Here is an 18,401-nt window from a genome sequence, read left to right on the forward strand (position 1 = left end):
AGCATGTCCTGCAAGGAGAGGCTGAGGACCCAAGAGTTGTCCAGTTTGGAGAATGAGGTGGCCTCATTGCTCCCTGCAGCTCCCTGAGGAGGGAAATGCCAAGGGAGGCACCAGTCTCTGCTCCCTGGGACCGATGGCAGTATGTGTGGGAATGGCACAAGGCTGTGCTGGACTGGGCATTGGGAAAAAATTCTGTACCATGAAGGTGGTCAAACACTGGACGGGGCTTCCTAGAGAGGTGCTTGATGCCTCATGCCTGTCAGTGTTGAAGAGGCATTTGGATAATTCCCTCATTAAGAGACTGTAATTTTTGGTTAGTCCTGAAGTGGTCAGGCAGTTTGACTTGAGGATCTTTGTGGGTCTCTTCTATCTGAACTATTCTATTCTATTCTATTCTATTCTATTCTGTTCTGTTCTGTTCTGTTCTGTTCTGTTCTGTCCTGTCCTGTCCTGTCCTGATCTATCCTGTCCTATCCTGACCTATTCCATTCCATTCCATTCCATTCCATTCCATTCCATTCCATTCCATTCCATTCCATTCCATTCCATTCCATTCCATTCCATTCGAGCAGCACTAACAAACAGCTTGAGCTCAACAAAAACATTATGTGTCTCTGTTTTGTGCTATGTTCCCTGTGGGGATCTTGGCCAAGAGAAAACGCTACATCATGTAAACATTGCATCTTTCCAGGACCCTTAAGGTCATTGTCCACTGTCACAGTCATTTTTTATTATTTTTTTTTCCACTTTTCTTGAAGTGGGAAGACCAGTCTTGTGGCTAAATGTACCTTCTGCTATGCCATCTGATATGCTGCCTTTGGAAGTAGCTTCTTGAAAGTAGCTATTTGCTGTCTATGGAAGTGGTGCCTGGAGTACTGTATTCACCTCTGGGACCCCCAACACAAGGACACAGAAGTATTAATACAAGTCCAGAAGAGGTCCATGAAGATGATCAAGGGGCTGCAGCACCTGTCCTACAAAGACAGGTTGAGGGAGTTGGGGTTGCTCAGCCTGGAGAAGAGAAAGCTCTAGGGAGACCTTACAGCAGCCTTCCAGTATTTAAAGGGGGCCTACACAAAAGCTAGGGAGAGTCTCATTTTCAGGAATTGTAGTGATTGGAGAAAGGGGAATGGCTTTAAACTAAAAGAGGGTAGGTTTGGATTAGATATAAGAAAGATATTCTTTTCTATGAGGGTGGTGAGGCCCTGGAACAGGTTGCCTAGAGAAGCTGTGGATACTCCATCCCTGGAGGTGTTCAAGACCAGTTTGTATGGGCTTTTGAGCATCCTGGTCTGGTGTCCCTGCCCATGGCAGGGTGTTGGAACTGGGTGATTTTTAAGGTCCCTTCGAACCCAAACCACTCTATGATTCTATGAAGTTATTATTCATCTGTCTTCCTCTGTGATGGTGGTGTGTGAGAAGAAATGCTTGGGGCTACTGTGAGAGTATGGAAACCCTGTGTGACCCATCTTAGTGAGTCCTGGTGGGGCCCAGAGGATGGCTGTTGCTGAAGGCAGTGCTATAGTGTGAAGGACTCCTGTGTGGGAACTGGAAATGAGTCAGGACCAGGGTTCGTAGCTCTAGCAGCTCTAGCATACAGGCTATTTTGGTAGCTGCACCTCTATTCAGAAGGATATTTGCCTGCCTGTCTGTCTATTGCACATGTAGGAGCTATTTAATACACCACTGAAATGCCAGAAGAAAGCAAAACATTAAACAAGAGTATACAAGGTGTTTTTTTTTTTTTTTTTAATTGTCAGGTGAAATTGTATAAAGTATAAACAAATCTATGAAAAGTTCAGGATAGAAGGTGGCATTCAGAAGTTTACCACTTTAATTGGCCAGAGCATTAAAATTATCTGAATCTTTTTTTTTTTTTTTTTGAAACACTTTCTTCAAGAGTTTGCTGGCTTGCTCCCTGTGAGAAAGAAACACAAAATATAGAGACTATGTTAGAAACAGACAAGGCAAACATCTATGTTTTATTCCTAGTGTTCCTCTAGCATGCCCTGAGAAAAATGGTGCCTAAAAAAAAATAACTCTGGCAAAAGGGGTCAATTGACCCATGGAGTCAATTCTAGTTAAGCCCCACTATTACTTCTGGGTAGTTTCTGCCTTAACTAAACCTTTCCATTGACTTGGTAAGTGGGACAGTAGCTCTTGTTTTCCTAGGGAACAATGCATTACTTAGCCTGTGGCCCCACTTGCTGAAACAGCTCATTTACAAAGCAAGGTCCCTCAGATGTGTTTGGCTATGCACAGGTGGTGCACCACGCTGCTGCACTGCTGCTCTGTCAGCTCTTGGTTGCAATGGGGACATGTTACAGAGGACACATAGTGGATGGAGTGTACAGGAATGTGTTTTTCCCAGGTTACTCCCCTTCTTTCTTTTGGCAGTATGAGGAAGCCCTTGCAATCAGGGAGAACAGTGGAACCTATATACCAGTAGGTGTTATCTTGAAAATCAAATATTATGAATTTACCGTATAACTTCTGAATTCCTTGCCTATCGTCCTTTGAAAGTGTGAAGGTTTCTGGGTTCACATATGAGTAGAGAGGGTACATCAGAGCTCCACGGACATTTGAATGGGCGAGTCCCAAAGAATGGCCAAATTCATGAGCAGCAACAAGGAACAAATTAACTTCTGCACCATAAAAGCATAGAAAAGTATGTCAAGTTAGGACATTTCTTTTCAGCATACAAAGAGTTAAGCAGTAAGAGAATTTATGTCTTTCCTTGGTTTGTCCTTGGAATGAAACCTTGGTGTGCTGATCACTTATTAATCATTTACTACTGAACTTTCTCATTTAACTCTTAACATTTTAATCAAAATATTGTTTATCCTGTGCATACACATATAGACACCCTGAGTCTCTTACCAGCTCTGATTTTAGTCAGCCATACTCCTACCAGCAAGTCATAGGGCCTTTTCATACTTTATATAGAAAACAGACTATCATGGTCCTTATTTAGCCTTTGAAAAGTTCTTTAAAATCTGTACAGAACAGGCATTATATAAGTGCTTATGACAAGGAAGCAAAAGCACATCGGTAGTTGAAAAGAAGAAAAGAAATGTTGGTATCAAAATGGTACTGAATCATGAAATGTTATGGAAAGCATTTCCTATGACTGTGTTCTTGTGACATATACAATATTTGCCCTTCCCCCTTCATACAAAAATGTGGGTTTTACCTTGATTGTACCTTGACCATCTTTCATCATCATCAAAATGAGCATCTCCACCTATCCCTTCTCCAGGTGCAAAGGCGTGAGCTAATGTGTTACCTCTTCCATCAAAAGGATATCCATCACCATGCTCTAAATTTGAAAAGAAAGAAATGTCACCAGATATCTCCAGCTCTAGTTCTTAAATTCAGCAGATTTTAGCATGTTGCTTGTTTCTCCTACTGTTTTTCATTACTATTCCTTGAAAAATAAAAATCCTATGATAACAACAAGGTTGTAAAAACAAGGAGCAAGGTTTTAGGAAACACTCTCCAAATTCATGACTTAAATTCAAGAATTAGACTTGATAATTGAAGTTTCTGAGACAGCTTCAGAGACAGCTGAGCCTTTGCCAGAAAAGTGTTTCTGAAGCAGCATTCAGGGATTATTTCAGAATAAAAACTTAATGCTTGACAACATTATAAGCACCTGAATGTTTTTATTGTTGGACGGTGCTATGCAACTTTAGTTCTAGACACTCACTTATACAGATTGTAGTTGAAGCCAATGATTTGGACTAGAATACCATGTAACTGAATATCTTAGTTCTTTTGTCCCTGGCCTTGTCGTAGGGTCTATTATCTACTGCTATCATCTGTGATTGATTGTGGGTTTGGGGGGACTTGAATGATGATTTGTGTCCTTTCCCCCAGAACACAGGATGGACCTTGATGCAGACCTAATACAGGCAAAGGAGACCCTAGTCCTAGTTCATGACAAGTGATTAATATCCATTTCTATCTTAGTTTGGCTGAGCTGAGTCATTTTGGGTTCCAGGTACAAGTAAAAGGTATGCCTACATTCATGTGTTATTATGGATCATGAGCTTCTGCAGTGACCCTGCCAGTCATCCCCTTTTACCATGCCCTAGCTTGCCCCTTTTTGCAGTCTTGGAGTGCAATAGCGGGGTTCCTTTTAGAATAAAATCAACCAGAAGATACTCTTTGGGGCCAAACCTAATGTACCCCAGCTTCCAAAGGTTTGGTCAGTCCAGAGAACCAGACTAGAGCTATTCCAAAGTAAAGCTGCCTGATCCTGCCTGACTCCAGCCTGTGGATGCTGATTCTTCAGCATCATCTGTTTTGCTCTGCAGACCTCTTCCCATTAGTTTGTACTCTTGTCAATGCAGACATACCCCCGAACATCTCAGTTTAGGTGTCTCAGACTGCAGCTGAATTCTGCCTCCATTTCACAGCTGTAACCCCTACGGGATTTTCTAATGTTTGCATGGGAGTAAAATTGATTTATGATATATAAAACTGATGGCATTATAAAAAGATGGTAAACTCTACAGAAATTAATAATAAATTTAAATGTATTGTTCTTTCTTAAACCTTTGGCTATAAAAATAGATTCTGCAAGTCAAAGCTATGGAGCACTGCATTTAAAAATGATGTAGTCTCACCACGACGTGCAAATCTGATCACGATGTCTGCATACCCCCAGGGAACTTTTTTGAACTTCAGTGGAGTCACATCACTCCATACCATAAAAGCCCTTCTAATTGCATCATCCACATGTTGTTGGGGTAGATCAGGTGTATAATTAACAATCCTGGCAGAAAAAGGAAACAGGAGAACAGCATTTAGTCTGTGAAGGAAGCCTGCATAGTTAAACACAAAATAACCCCTTTTGCCATAAAACCTGAAACATCACTAACTTGTATGTCAAAAGTTTCTTATTCCATCTTGGATTTCCAGGAAATGTTCTGTAATCTGCAATATCAGGGATTCCACATCTGGGTTGTTGAATTATTTTTTTTGTTTCTGCATTTAATTTTCCAGTTACAGTCAGGTGGAAAAACTTCTGCATTTCTTTAATCCTCTCCTCTAAGCTGAGTTTAGGGGCTCTATCAAGAATTGGAAAGAACTTATTGAGATATGCCTGGAAAAGGAAAAGGAAAATAAACATTAATATTTATATCTGTGATTTTTCAGTAACTGCATTTTACATTTGATTGAATTGTTTCATTGTCTTGCAGTCATAGCTAGTTTTAGTATTTTTTTCTTCCCATTTCAGTTTAACAAATGATGTTTTCTTTGTAGCATAGACTAACATACAAGAAAATAATTGTAATAGCAGCACAACACAGTAAGCAAGCAATTCTTTTAAATAAATGCAATTTATTCAACATTCAAATCAATCAGCCTCCAAAATAATATATAAAATATCATTGAGATATTTTTAAATGATGTGTTCCCCTTCATTTGACAGTTGGAACTTGGTCTCTTTTGCAAGTTAGACTTAGGGTATCTAAGTCAATCAGCAAATTTAAATAGTTTTATGTCACCTCTGCAAAAAACGTTGCAATGTAAGATAAGATAAACAGACAGGAAAGGAATGTAGAAATTAAATTAAAAATCAGGTTATTCATAATGCAGTTACATTGTCCCCCTAGTAACATACCTTTATAGTCTCTAAATCAGCATTGTTCCATAGTTCTGTGTTAAGTTGTATTGGAAAAGCAAAACTCTGAGGTAGGAGAATGGCAGCACAAAGAAGGAGGTATTGCATAGTCCCCAGCATTGGCAAGGAGCCTTGCTACAGCAGAAAGTGTTTGACCTTCTGTCTCCCAAGACCACAGCTAAAATGCTTATATAGATCCTGTTAGCTCCATGCAGCAATCATGTACGTGACTCAGTTTTTGGTGGTGTTAATGTAATGGCATCACTATTCTAAGAAGTAAAGGAAGGCACGTTAAACAAATCTTCCCTTAGACTTCCCTGTTGATGTCATGTCACAACCAGCAGCCAACTTTGGCTCTCCCTTTTCATATTATTCCAGTAGTGAAATCACAGGGTCACAGGGAAGTTCACCCTCTGTAACTTCATCAATACAGTTACTGTATAATCACTTCTTACCGTGCCTCTCTCAAAGTTCCTTATACACAAAGACATTTTGCAACATTTTGGTCAGACAACCTGGCTGTGTTAGTTGATGCTGGAGCAGAGATGAGATGGATGGGAGTGCTATCTCACTTTACCAGAACATGTGAAAGCCCACAGGAAAAAGAAAAGAGCTTACCCTAAGACATATATAGCCATCTTCTACCTCCAGCTGTACCAGTGCAATGTGTTGAAGGTTCATGGAGCACTGGTAGAGAAAACCAGAGGTGGGGAGGGCAGCTACAACCTCCCTGGTCCCCTGAGACCAACACTGGTCTCAGCTGCTTTCCACCAAAACCCACTGGAAGTGGCAGGTTTTGAGGGCTGGAAACACCAGTCCACAAGCAGGCTTGTGATTTTTTAATCAGGCTGTGTATTTTTGTGGCAGTGTTATCCTTAACCCAAGTGGAAAGGCACATCAATGGGAAAAGATTGTTACTGTTTCTTACAATAGGACAGCTAAAAGGGGAGTAGGTGAACATACATGTACATGGAAGAGTTTGTGAGCTACTGGCTTAAGTCCAATGCACTCCTGACTGATAATAAAGACTTCTGATTTCAGAGAGAAATGATCTATGCCAAAACACTATTGAATTATGCAGGAGAGAACTGCATTACACAGTAAGGTCTGAAATAGTTGTTAAAAGAATGGGGCTTCTACTTGATATTGGACCAGGGTCTGGGTGGCAGGTGAGATGAGGATGTGTTTAAGCTCCATGAGTCTTGTGATTAATTCCTCACATACATGAGTGGAATTTGAAGGCCTCAAAAGGCATTCCAAATGACAGACTACTAAACATCTCCTTTGTATCTTTAACTGGGCCATGGGCAAAGCTGAAAAGGAGAGTGTAAGTGCAAGAGTTTGTTGAGAAATTATAGACTTTATGCTCCATTTTATCTTCTAATGGATATCTGTCAACTCACCCCACTCTTTTTTTTCAAGAGAGTTTTTAAGTGAATGTGGGGCTTGAATTGAAACAAAAAAAATTTATTGAGAGTAAACTCATTTTATTTGGGCTCAAAACCATTGGGAATCAATCTATTTTTGGGATGAAGATCAATATTAAAAAGAATAGAATGCTAATTTAAAGACTTTTCTGTGTGAATTTTGCACACTTTATGTTTTTGCCTTGGTTTTGAATGACGCAAACTGTTGTGGGTCAGGTAAAGCTAATTTACTGGCCAAATGTCATAATCACATCTTTTGCATTCAGCAGAGAACCTGTGCCTATGCCAGAGAATAGAGGAGTTTTAAGTAAGTCAGAAGAAACACTGTTAGAGACATTTAATAATTAATAGGAATAACTGTAGCCACAAATTGAAAATAAAAGTGTGTGTATATATATTTGATGTAAAGATCTATTAAGGAGGTTCACAAGATTGCCACAGAAATTTTTACACTGTGACATTTTGTGAGGTGAGTAACCCTGCTGTGAACAAGGATATTTCATGAAATGATGTCCTATGAGGAACCCATTGATGGGCACCAGTCTCTGCGGTCTGGGGAAAAAATAAATAAATATAGAAATCAAGACCTGAGCCTCCTTTGGACATGAGCACTTTTGTGCCCTGCTGTGGGATGAAAAAGTGAAGTAGAACTGAATGATTCAGTGGTGAATGATCATTGTTTCCTGGTCATTTGACTTGGACAGAAGGCTCAGCTGGACTCTGGCCAACCTGAATGTGGCCAACAGTGGAGTTAGTGCAGGTCAAGAGTTGCTAAATTGTCTTTGTGAATGCATTGGATCTGGCTGGGGTGGAGCTAGCTTTCTTTATAGCAGCCTGCATGGTACAGTGTTTGGATTTGTGGCTATAAGTGTTGATAACACATCAGGCTTTTGAGTATTGGTGAACAGTGCTTGCACAGGGTCAAGGTTTTCATTGAATAGACTGGGGGTGGACAAAAAGCTGGTAGAGGATGTAGCCAGGACAGCTGACCTGAATTTGTCAAAAGGATGTTCTCTATGATAGAGTGCCATGCTCAGAAATAAAACTGGGCTGCTGGGAGAAGAAGGTGGAAATGGAAGTTGTATTTTGAGGTAGTCATTTCATGGAGACTGGCCGGATATCAATCTGCTTGTGAGAAGTAGTGAGTGATTGCCTTTGCATCATATTTTCTTTTTTCTTCTGATTTCTTCACTTTATCTCCATCCATGATTTTTTTTTTTTTTTTTTTTTTTTTTTTTTTTTTTTTGCATTTACTCTTCCTAATCTCTCACCCTTCCCATTGTGGGTGGGGAGTGAGCAAGCGGCTGTGTGGTGATTACCTGCTGCCTGTGGTCAACCCACCATAGTAAATACCATGGAAAACAAATGGTCAAAAATTCCTGGGAAATGTTTTGTTTGGGTCACTTGTGAATTATGCAATATTTTATTTAAGCTCCAACCAAACCGGATAGACCTGGGCTCTTAAGGTCTCTAGGACAATCAATACCTTTTGTTCCGGTTATTTAATTTGACTTAAAAAATAATAATAATAAAAAAAATCAGACTTGGCATATCTTTGACTTGGCTAATTTATTTATTTATTTATTTTTCTTCAGTTTCTCAGTTTCTCAGGACTAAGCCCAGTGAGGCCCAATCTGCATGTAGAACCTTGCCATTATTTTTCCACAAACCATCTTTCATTCTCCTCATCTCATCTTTGCATGGCACACTCCTTTTAGATGCAAAATTGCCTCTGAGCAACACAAATCTGGAGCTCACTCATGGTTATTATTAGCCATTTTTCTTGGCTAAGTCTACGCTGCAGAGGGTGTCTCATCTCCATGGCTTCTGCACTCCATTTCCATGTATTTCACCCCTGAGGGGCATCTCTTCAATGGAGTCCCCTGAGACAGGGAAACCAGGGCTACATATCCCTTTTCTGTGAAAGTAAAGCACTCCAGTCACTGCTGAGGCCTCTCAGCAGCATGCCAGCCCATTTCTGGAGAGAGGAAACCCGGTTCTTCCATTCTGTTTGTCTGACTCAACATGCATTGAGCTATTTCCCAGCAGGATATACCTGATGCCCTGCTGCTTTAGGGGAAGAAAGGTCTGAGGAAGGGATTAGAGGTTTGTGTGCAGCACAAACAGTGTGATAAGAACTAACAGACTTAGGTTACTAGTAATTAAGCAATCAGGCTTAACATATCTCGACTTGTTGATTTACCATCATATGGCTGTTTAGAATTAACTTTGCAATTAATGACTTTGTATTTAGAATATTTTGACTGGGTCATCATGTGGGAAAATGATGCAAATGTAGAGAAAAGATTTTACAATAATCACCTTGAGCAATAAACCACAAGGGAGATAGCCTTCCTGTGAATGTTACATTCACTTGTGAGGTTTGACATCTTACCTTGTTGTATTTGTCTGCTTCTCTGGTCAATGCCATGGATAAAGAATATCTTTCGTATGGGTAAAAGAGATATATGGATCTCTTAAAAAAATCCATATAATAATATTCATCATTCACTTTAAATTTAAGTCATAAGATAAAACCTTTGGGTGCATGTAGTCTTTCCTTCCTCCAGAAGCCTTCATACAGGACAGAGAGAAGGGAAGAGGGCAGGTGGTCAGTCAGCTGCATCCTGCTGCAGTATGCAAATCTTGCTGGCACAGGAGCAGGGGCACCTGCTAGAATCACCTTTCATTTGTGAATTACCTTTTTGTAGCTCTTCCCACCCATTTGTAAGTCTGGCTTAACACTGTCTTTAAAGGACTGGGTCAAGATGCAATTTAAAGCCTTGCAATTTAAAGTCTTGTCTTAACAAAACTGTATCCCTTCATGCAGGAAACCTTTAATTTCATACTTGGCTCAAGGTAACCTCAGGTTTCTGGTAATGCAGCAGCAAATCTCTGTGATAAGTGGCAGAGTCTCATTCAAAACAAACTGAGACTGGTCATGTAGTGGTGCTGCAAGGACAGGCAGACCCTTATTACTCTCTCGCTGTTGTAGCAGCATGGAAAGGCTGGTTGCATGGAAATGCTGCACTGAGTTTGTCAACACTAAAAGTTACCCAAAATAAGGAGCAATCTGAGGCAGTCCTGACTCACCCTGAGGATCTGCACATGTCCATACCTGCAGGGACAGCACAATGAGTTTGGGTTTCGGTGATGACAGAGACTGGGTTTTGAAAGGCATAGTAGGCACAGAAAGACAAGCTCTTGTATCTTGACCTGTGCTGAGCATGGATGATTTCTATAGGTCTCTGGAATATAAGTAAAACCCCAAACTCTGCATTTAACATAATTTGCAAAATCCTGTTTCTAGCATGAAAATAAACCACCCCTCAGAGAGGCTACAGACTTCATTGAGATAAAATGAAGCACTAAAGCAATTCCAGAAGAATTACAGACATACCACTGGGGTTTTATACTCTAGAATAAAATGTGTGAGACTGTGTACATCATCTAAATTGAGAGGGATAGAACTGAGAAAAAAAAGGATGGTGAAAAAATAAAACCCAACCATATGTGAATGCGTTGGTATTTTTTTTTTATAACTTTTTTTTTTTTTTTTTTTATTCACTAGAATTTGTCAGATATGACCATGTTATTGTCTTTGTTCAAATGATGACAAATTCATGACACTAATTCATGTCTGGAAAGCTGACAGCCTGCTGGTCAGGCAGCTCCTGGGTTTGGGCTGGGTCCTTCTATTCTCCTGTCTGATTTCCAATAATTGAGTGTAAGGACAATAATATCAGCTTCTTAATAAACTTCATTATACTACTAAGATTTTCTTTCACCAAAATTGTCCTCCCTGAAGCAGCGTTGCAGCATTTGTTTCACACAAAGCAAGTTATACTGAGCTTTCTAGAATGGTGCATTTTGACCTTGGCATCATTAAAAAGCAACACAAGCATTAAAAGGCTGCACAACCAAATAAGGGCTGTTTGCACTCGAGTGGAGAAGAATGAGTCACAAAGCAGTCTTGCTAACTTTAGCACAGTTATTCATGTAGCTGCTTACCAGCCTTAGCGGTTGCTTAACCAGGCTGCACGTGACTAACCAAATCAGAAACACATGGAAAAGAGAGAGAAGAAATTTTAGAAAGTCAGTGATGTCTGTTCAACCACATACCAACAAGAAGTGCTGAGTTGGCTTATTATTATAATAAAAATATATTTTTTTTCTGATTCCTCTTAAGCATAGTCACATTCCTTAGGGGGACTATATTCTTCCACTGGGTTTTACACATACTGTCTGTTTTGCAGCAGCATCAAAGTCCCACACCTGTGAGGAGAGAGTAACCCTGAGGCTGGAATTCAAGCTGATGTTTGTTTATGTCTGAATCCTTTAAGACTCTTTGGACTTAGCCATGGGAGTCCACATGGGTGTGCAGAAGCTCCAACAGGCATGGCAGAAAGCCAGCATGAATGAACAGGCAACTCCTGAGAGAGCTCAAATGCAAAAAAAGGAGACTCACAGAAGATAAGCATGGGGATGGGCTATCTGGGAGAGGTATAAACATTTTGTCTGGGCATGCAGGGGTGGATTTAGAAAAAATAGAACTCAGCTGGAATTTAAAATTGTGGTAGATGTGAAGGGCAACAAATACACTGGCAGCAAAGGGAAGACTAATGAATCTGTGGTTGCACAACTCGGTGGCTCAGGGAAACTAATGACTAAGGACATGAAAAAGGTTGAAGTACTTAAGGCTGTCTTTTCATCTGTTTTCAGTGTACAGCCTGGTGCTTCACAGGCCCTGGAGGCTGTTGGCAGTGTGGCAATGGGGACAGAGTATCACCTTTGCTATAGGCAGTCAGGGACTACTTAAGCAAACTGGGCATACACAAGTCCATGGGCCCAAATGGGGTTCACCTGCAGGAGCTAAAGGAAATAGCTCTTTTTTTGGTCTAGAGGACCTCTGGTCATCCTTTCCAAATTAATTTCTTTTTTGTGATTTTAATAATTTATCTCAGTGAAATCTGTAATGTGGAATATTTCTCTGTTGGAAAGCTGAGTTGATAAACCGGTATGGTAAGCTTCTCCAGTAGAAAAGTATACCACAAGGATAAACATCAAAAGATATCACTGCTGCTCTCAGAGACTGCTTCATGTGCGGAAGCTTCTTAGATTTTTTTTTTTTTTTAAATTGAACCAAAAGTAGTTTACCTGAATAGATAGAGATGTCCAGATTAAATTTTTGGTGTAAAAAAGGCTTGTCAAAGTTTTGGTCACTTTTTTGGTTTACATTAAAGTACTTTGAAGGTGACGAAATTATCCATTTTGAGACTTTTTGAGTAAAAAAAATTCTTTTTTTATTTTTTCAGTTTAAACAAATATTCACTTCAAAGTTTGATTGCTCATGACAAAAAGAAATACAGAATGTAAAAGCCAAAGTAAGCTATTTTAGTTAACCGCATTTAAAATATTTTTAAAATTCGAGTTCTCATGATAATATAAGATTTTGACTTTGACAATTAAACTTTTAAGGGACAACCATTTTTGAATAAAATTGAGAGAATTTAGGTAGAAGCTAACATATTGGATTTATGTGGCGAAGTTTTGTTGTCAGGGCATCAGTGGGGTTGGCTTCTGTGAACAGAGCCCAGCAGCTGCCCCATGTCAGATCAGAGCCAGCTCTGGACAGCTCCAAAAGGGACCTGCTGCTGGCCAGAGCCGAGCCATGAGTGATGCTGTTTGGGCCTCTGGGAGAGCAATTGAAGAGAGGGGAAATCTGCTGTGCTACAGCAGCCGGGGGAGATGGGAGAGAGCTGAGAGAGCAGTATTCCTGCAACCCCCAAAGTGAATGCAGCAGGAGGGCAGGAGGTGCTCCAGGCATGCAGCACAAGTTCCCCTGCAGCCCATGAAGAGGCCCCTGGTGGAGCAGCCTGTCCCCCTACAGCCTGTGGAAGACCATGCCAGAGCAGATCTCCACAATACAGCCCATGGAGGACACCATGCCACAGCAGGTGGATGTGTCCTGAAGGAAGTTGCCACGTGCAGAGAGGAGACCATGCTGGAGCAGGAGGCCTGGCAGGGCCTGTGGAGAACCCATAATTGGAATAGTTTGTGAAGAAATGTAGCAGGTGGGAAGCACCCATGTGGGAGCAGTTGGTGAAAGACTGTATCCTGTATGAGGGGGCAGGAGAACAGTGTGAGGAGGAAGGAACAGACAAAATTGTTATGAACTGACCACATCCCCTTGCACCCGTTGGGTGGGGGAGAAAAGATAGAAGAGTCAGGAGTGAAAGAGTTTAATAGAGCCTGGGAAGAAGAGGTGGGTGGGGAGAAGGTGGTTTTGGTGTTGTCTTTGTTTCTCACCTTCCTACTCTATTTTTTATTAGCAATAAATAAAATTAATCTTCCCCAAGTTGAGTCTGTGATGGTAATTGATAAGTAATCTCTCTGTCTTTGTCTTGACCCACAACATTTTTCATCATATTTTCTCCCCTGTCCTCTTGAGGACAAGGAGTGCGAGACCAGCTGGGTTGGCTTCTGGTAGCCAGCTAAGGACAAGGCACCAACTAGAGAACTTTCAGGCTGAAAGAAGGGGGAATTCCACACCACAATTCAGTCACTACCAAAAGTCTGCCTGCCTACACTCTTTCCAGGCACCGAAGTCTATGTCTATATTAAGGAATAAAGTAGATGTCGAAGGTGAAATAATGGGTGCTGAGGCTTGGGCATTCATTTGGGAAGGGGATACTCCAGACCAATTAAGGTTTGGTCCAGTGGACCGAGCATCTGCCAGCAAGTTAATGTACTTTTTGGCTCAGTACCATCCCAAAGGGACCAAATTTGCTCACATCCGTCTGCTCCCAGTGTGAACACAAGTGTAAAGAATGGAGATGATCAGGGAACTGGTTTCAAAGCACAGGCCTTGTCTGGAGTGAAACACTACCAGGGTGAAGCACACCCATCATTCCTGGCCCTTCAAAATCAAGTTAACGTCACTACATTTTCTCCAGAAACAATTGCAATTGCCAGGTGATTATCACTGGACACAGGTCAGGAACAAAAGGCTGCTGTGTATTTTAATCCTTTCTTTACTTTAATGTGTAACAAAGGAAGATTACACATTAAAGGAAGACTCTCCTTAGTCTTGGTTCTGTGTCCCAGAACTTTATTGTAGCCTCATAGTTTGCATTTTTACGTAATACAAATTTACATTTTTATGGAAGGCGGAAACTAGTTTAGTTAACCTGCCTGGTGAATAGAAAATAATGAAGTATTTTGCTACAAATCAACAGCTACAGTTATAATTAATTTATTAAAAAGCTACAGTTAGAATTAGTTTATCACAGTGAGAAGTCTGAACATGACCTGCCCCAGCCTGACTTTACTCTGGGTTGCTCTGGAGGTAGTTGTCATTTACTGCTCTAAATAGGGCACACGGAATTTGACTCCACCACACTAACAGATCAGTGACCATACCATGACAAGAAGACCAAAAAAGCAGTCCACTATACAATTCCCACACAGATGTTTTTTCTGTCATATGCAATTAGTTTAAATTAATCATAGGTGTACAGTGAAGTCACAGGTGTTGTGCCAGAAAGGTGTCCTCTATTGAGCTCACAACAGAAGGACGTTAGCCTGTGCGTGCTGCTGTAGGTATTATACTGAGAATTGCGATGGCTCCCAAAACTCTGAGAAAAAAAAAGTACTCACTTCAATGATGTGAATGTTCCTGCTAAGAAAGGACTTTTTTTCTTGTGGTTAATATGGACAAGAGTGCCAGGTCTTAAATGAATGGATACATCTTGCACTTACTGACACCAGTGTTTTTGGAGTTATTAGTCTTCATTACACAACATCACTCATTGCCTTATTATTGCAGTTCCTTGAGAAAAAAATGAAATCTTCATATTGTTCAGCTTTCATTCAGGACGTGTGACTGCAACCACTGAGGTCACTTAAATCAATTACAAGTGAGTAGTGTTAAATTCTGTGAAACTCTGTCCCTGTTTGCCATACCTGTTCCGAGGTTTCAGAAAAGCCCAGCCTATGTCTGCGAGAATGAAAGCTGCAGCAGATCATAAGACAGCTGTCTACATCACTGCCGCTACCGTCTTTTGAACAATACCAAAGAAAATAAAATTCAGCTTTCATTTTACTATTATTACTGTGGGATGGGAGAAGATTCAGACTAGGGTTAGTAGTTATTTGCCAGATTAATCTCTCTGGCAGCTAAACCTGCTCTTGAATGTATGACCAAGATCAGAAAAAGTTTTTGGATTCATAGAACTGGGATCTGAGAGACCTGCTTTCTCAAATCTACATATCTGCTCTAGTTTGACAAGGAGCAAAACTTGTGGTAAGTCAGGACCATGTTTATGCCTTTTGCCAGAATTCTGAGTTTTCTTGGAAATATACAACATTCTAAATACTTAGTACAACCTGTTCTCAAGTTATGCTTACCTTGCTAACAGAACATAGACCATAACGTCATTACTGTGCTCTAGAGTGAATGAGAATAGACAAGCAATGCACACAGCTTAGCTGGGCTAGATTTGTTAAATCTGCAGACTGTGATGTACTTACAGATTGTGTGTTGTAAGACTAGAGCTTTAATTAGACTATACAGCTTCTAGCTTCTTGTCCTTACACATGGATTTCTTTCATGTAACATAAAAGAAAAAAAATAAGTTAACTTTTAATGCTTATAGAGTACAACCCCGTGGGACTCAGAAAAAGATAACTTTAAATAATAGATATCTGGTATAAAATCACTGTAACAGAAAATGAGACATACGAAGCAATTACTATTCTGACAGAAGTGCCATGCAGTAATTTTATAACAAGTGGAAAAGAAAGTGTAGTAGAAAGTAGGAAAGAAAGCAAACATGGACTTAGAACACACATGCTTTTTACCCAGCCTCTAGCTTTACCAAAGATACTGTCACATTTTTCCCTTTCCCATGACCCCAGTCCTTTTTCCAAAAGAGAGGCACATTGGCTTGTGGCACTTTTCTCAAGCCTTCCTTGAGAAGAATAAGTAACACCAGGCAGAGAACCAAGCAGACTTCCTTATTATTAGCTGGTACTGCTGCACCACTCTGAGCCATAACACAGACCAATTAACTCAAGATTGCATCAGATCTAGACAACACACTAAAATATGGCTTAGAGCTTCAGCCTTGTGTCCTGGTTTTGTTTGGGATAGAGTTATTTTTCTTCCTAGTAGCTGGTATGGTGCTGTGGTTTGGATTCAGGAATAATGCTGATAACAAAGGGATGTTTTAGTTGCTGCAGAGCAATGCTCACAGAGCCAAGGACTGTTCAGCTCCTGGTCCTACCCTGCCAGCGAGGTACCTGGGGGTGCACAAGGAGCTGGGAGGAGACACAGCCAGGAGGTGGCCCAGACTGACCAAAAGGATGTCCCATACATGGCATTGTGCTCAGCAACAAAAGCTGGGTAATTTGGCTGGGGAGGGCTGCCATTGCTCAGGGACTGGCTTGGTGGGTGGTGAGTAATTGCATTGTACAACACTTGCTTTGTTTATTTTTATTTTTATTTTTATTATTATTATTATTATTATTATTATTACTATTATTACTATTATTATTCTGTACCATCCCCCTGTATCCAGTCCAGTCCTGGGGCCCTGTGTAAAAGAGGGACATAGACATACTGTAAAGGGCCACCAAGCTGATGAAGGGACTGGAGCATCTCTCCTGTGACGAAAGGCTGAGAGCTGGGACTGCTCAGCCTGGAGAAGAGGAGGCTTCGGGAGATCTCGTCAATGTCTATAAATACCTGAAGGGAGGGTGGAAAGGAGATGGAGCCAGGCTCTTGTCAGTGGTGCCCAGTGCTAGGACAGGAGGCAATGGGCACAGCCGGGCACACAGGATGCTCCCTCTGAGCACCAGACGGCAACTCTGTGCTGTGCAGGTGATGGAGCCCTGGCACAGGCTGCCCAGAAAGCTTATGTATTCTCCTCTTTGAAGATCCTCAAAAGCATCCTGGACATGGGCAAGCTGGTGCAGGTGTCCCTTTTTGAGCAAATGACCTTCAGAGGTCTGTGATTCTGTAACTTAGAGATTAGATTCTGTGATTCTGAGATAGCTCAAGTTGCACAGATGAAGGTGTACTGAATTGTCTTTAAAGGGCAACCACAGAAATAGAAGCCATACTGTATATTAACCTAATTCAGTGTTTATGAGGTGCTTGAAATATCAAGTATTATTAAATCCAAAATTATAGCAATAAATTAACCTGTGACTGCTGTAGAGAGAGGAAAATGACGGACAAATCCTACAGCAAATCTGTCCTTAAAAAGAGTTGCTGGAGTCATGTGAGGTGTGTGGAAGTTTGGTATGGTTGACCAAATCATTTGAACATTGTAGAATGAGGGAAGAGGTCACAAAACAATAATATGCATTTTTTTTAGATCTCAAGAAATCTAATTTTAGTAAGTTGAGTAATAAAACATGAAATGTGGCAACACCACTTTGAGACAAAGACTGGCAAAGCAACTTGCAACATTCACTTCCCTCATGGGATCACATTGTCCTTTACAGGCTCAGCCCCGGTGCATGCCGTGGTTGCTGATCTTCCAGAGCAGAGATAGAGTCCTTGGAGAAGTCAGTGTAGTACCAGTCATCCTCTTCCTCAGTGCTTTGGCTTAACTTGGTATTATGGTTTCAACAGCTGCTCTTATCCAATGCTGAAGGCCTGTTGTGAGAGTTATAGAAAATGCTTTAAATGACCAGGTATGATTAATATTAGACCTAACTAAGCTACCACATTTTAACAAAGACCTAGCCAAGTTCTGTCTGGCCATGTTATTAAAAATTGGGATGATTTGTACTAGTATCTCATTCAAAGTGCTTAGTTTTATTTTCTTAGAAACACATGTGAATTCTTCTTATTCCTCTACATAGAGCTGGAAACAGGGTTTCCATTTCATCATCCTGCACAGAGTAACTCAAGGGAAGCTGAACAGCATGGAGGGCAGTGGTTGTTTTTCTGAGGTTTGGTTAATAAACTATTGCTTAATATATCTCTATTTGGAATAAATACATGGACATATCAGTTCTTAGTAGGCTTCACAGACAAAAGAATATATAATATATATTTTTAAAATAGTGTTTTTAAACAGTGGAGTTGGGAAACAAAACCAGCTATCAATTTTTAACTAAGCATGTGAAGTACAGGTGTTGTGCAATGAAAACTTCTGGAATTTACAGGTGCACATTAAAGCAGACTGAGATATGCATTTAAGTTTGATCTTCAAGACATGAATAAAAAAGGATGCAGTTTATAAAGGAGTTTAAATGCTGTGTCTGTGGTTGAATATTTCTCATTACCATGCAGAATGAGGAATTGCTTAACAGTTGATCACAAGTTT

General features: G+C 40.6%; 1 protein-coding gene across 1 annotated transcript; it reads right to left on the bottom strand.

The window, feature by feature from the left end:
• Window positions 1-1,752: 1,752 nt before the first annotated feature.
• Window positions 1,753-5,797, bottom strand: LOC311430180 (matrilysin-like). Its single transcript, XM_084506644.1, has 6 exons — window positions 5,633-5,797; window positions 4,887-5,110; window positions 4,632-4,780; window positions 3,194-3,319; window positions 2,484-2,645; window positions 1,753-1,918 (listed from the first exon to the last, which is right to left on the bottom strand). The coding sequence occupies exons 1-6, from the start codon at window positions 5,750-5,752 to the stop codon at window positions 1,896-1,898; spliced, it is 804 nt and encodes a 267-aa protein (XP_084362770.1). The 5' UTR covers window positions 5,753-5,797; the 3' UTR covers window positions 1,753-1,895.
• Window positions 5,798-18,401: the final 12,604 nt, after the last annotated feature.

This window comes from Aythya ferina (genome assembly GCF_964211825.1).
Source record: "Aythya ferina genome assembly, chromosome: 1".
Classification (NCBI taxonomy): Eukaryota; Metazoa; Chordata; class Aves; order Anseriformes; family Anatidae; genus Aythya; species Aythya ferina.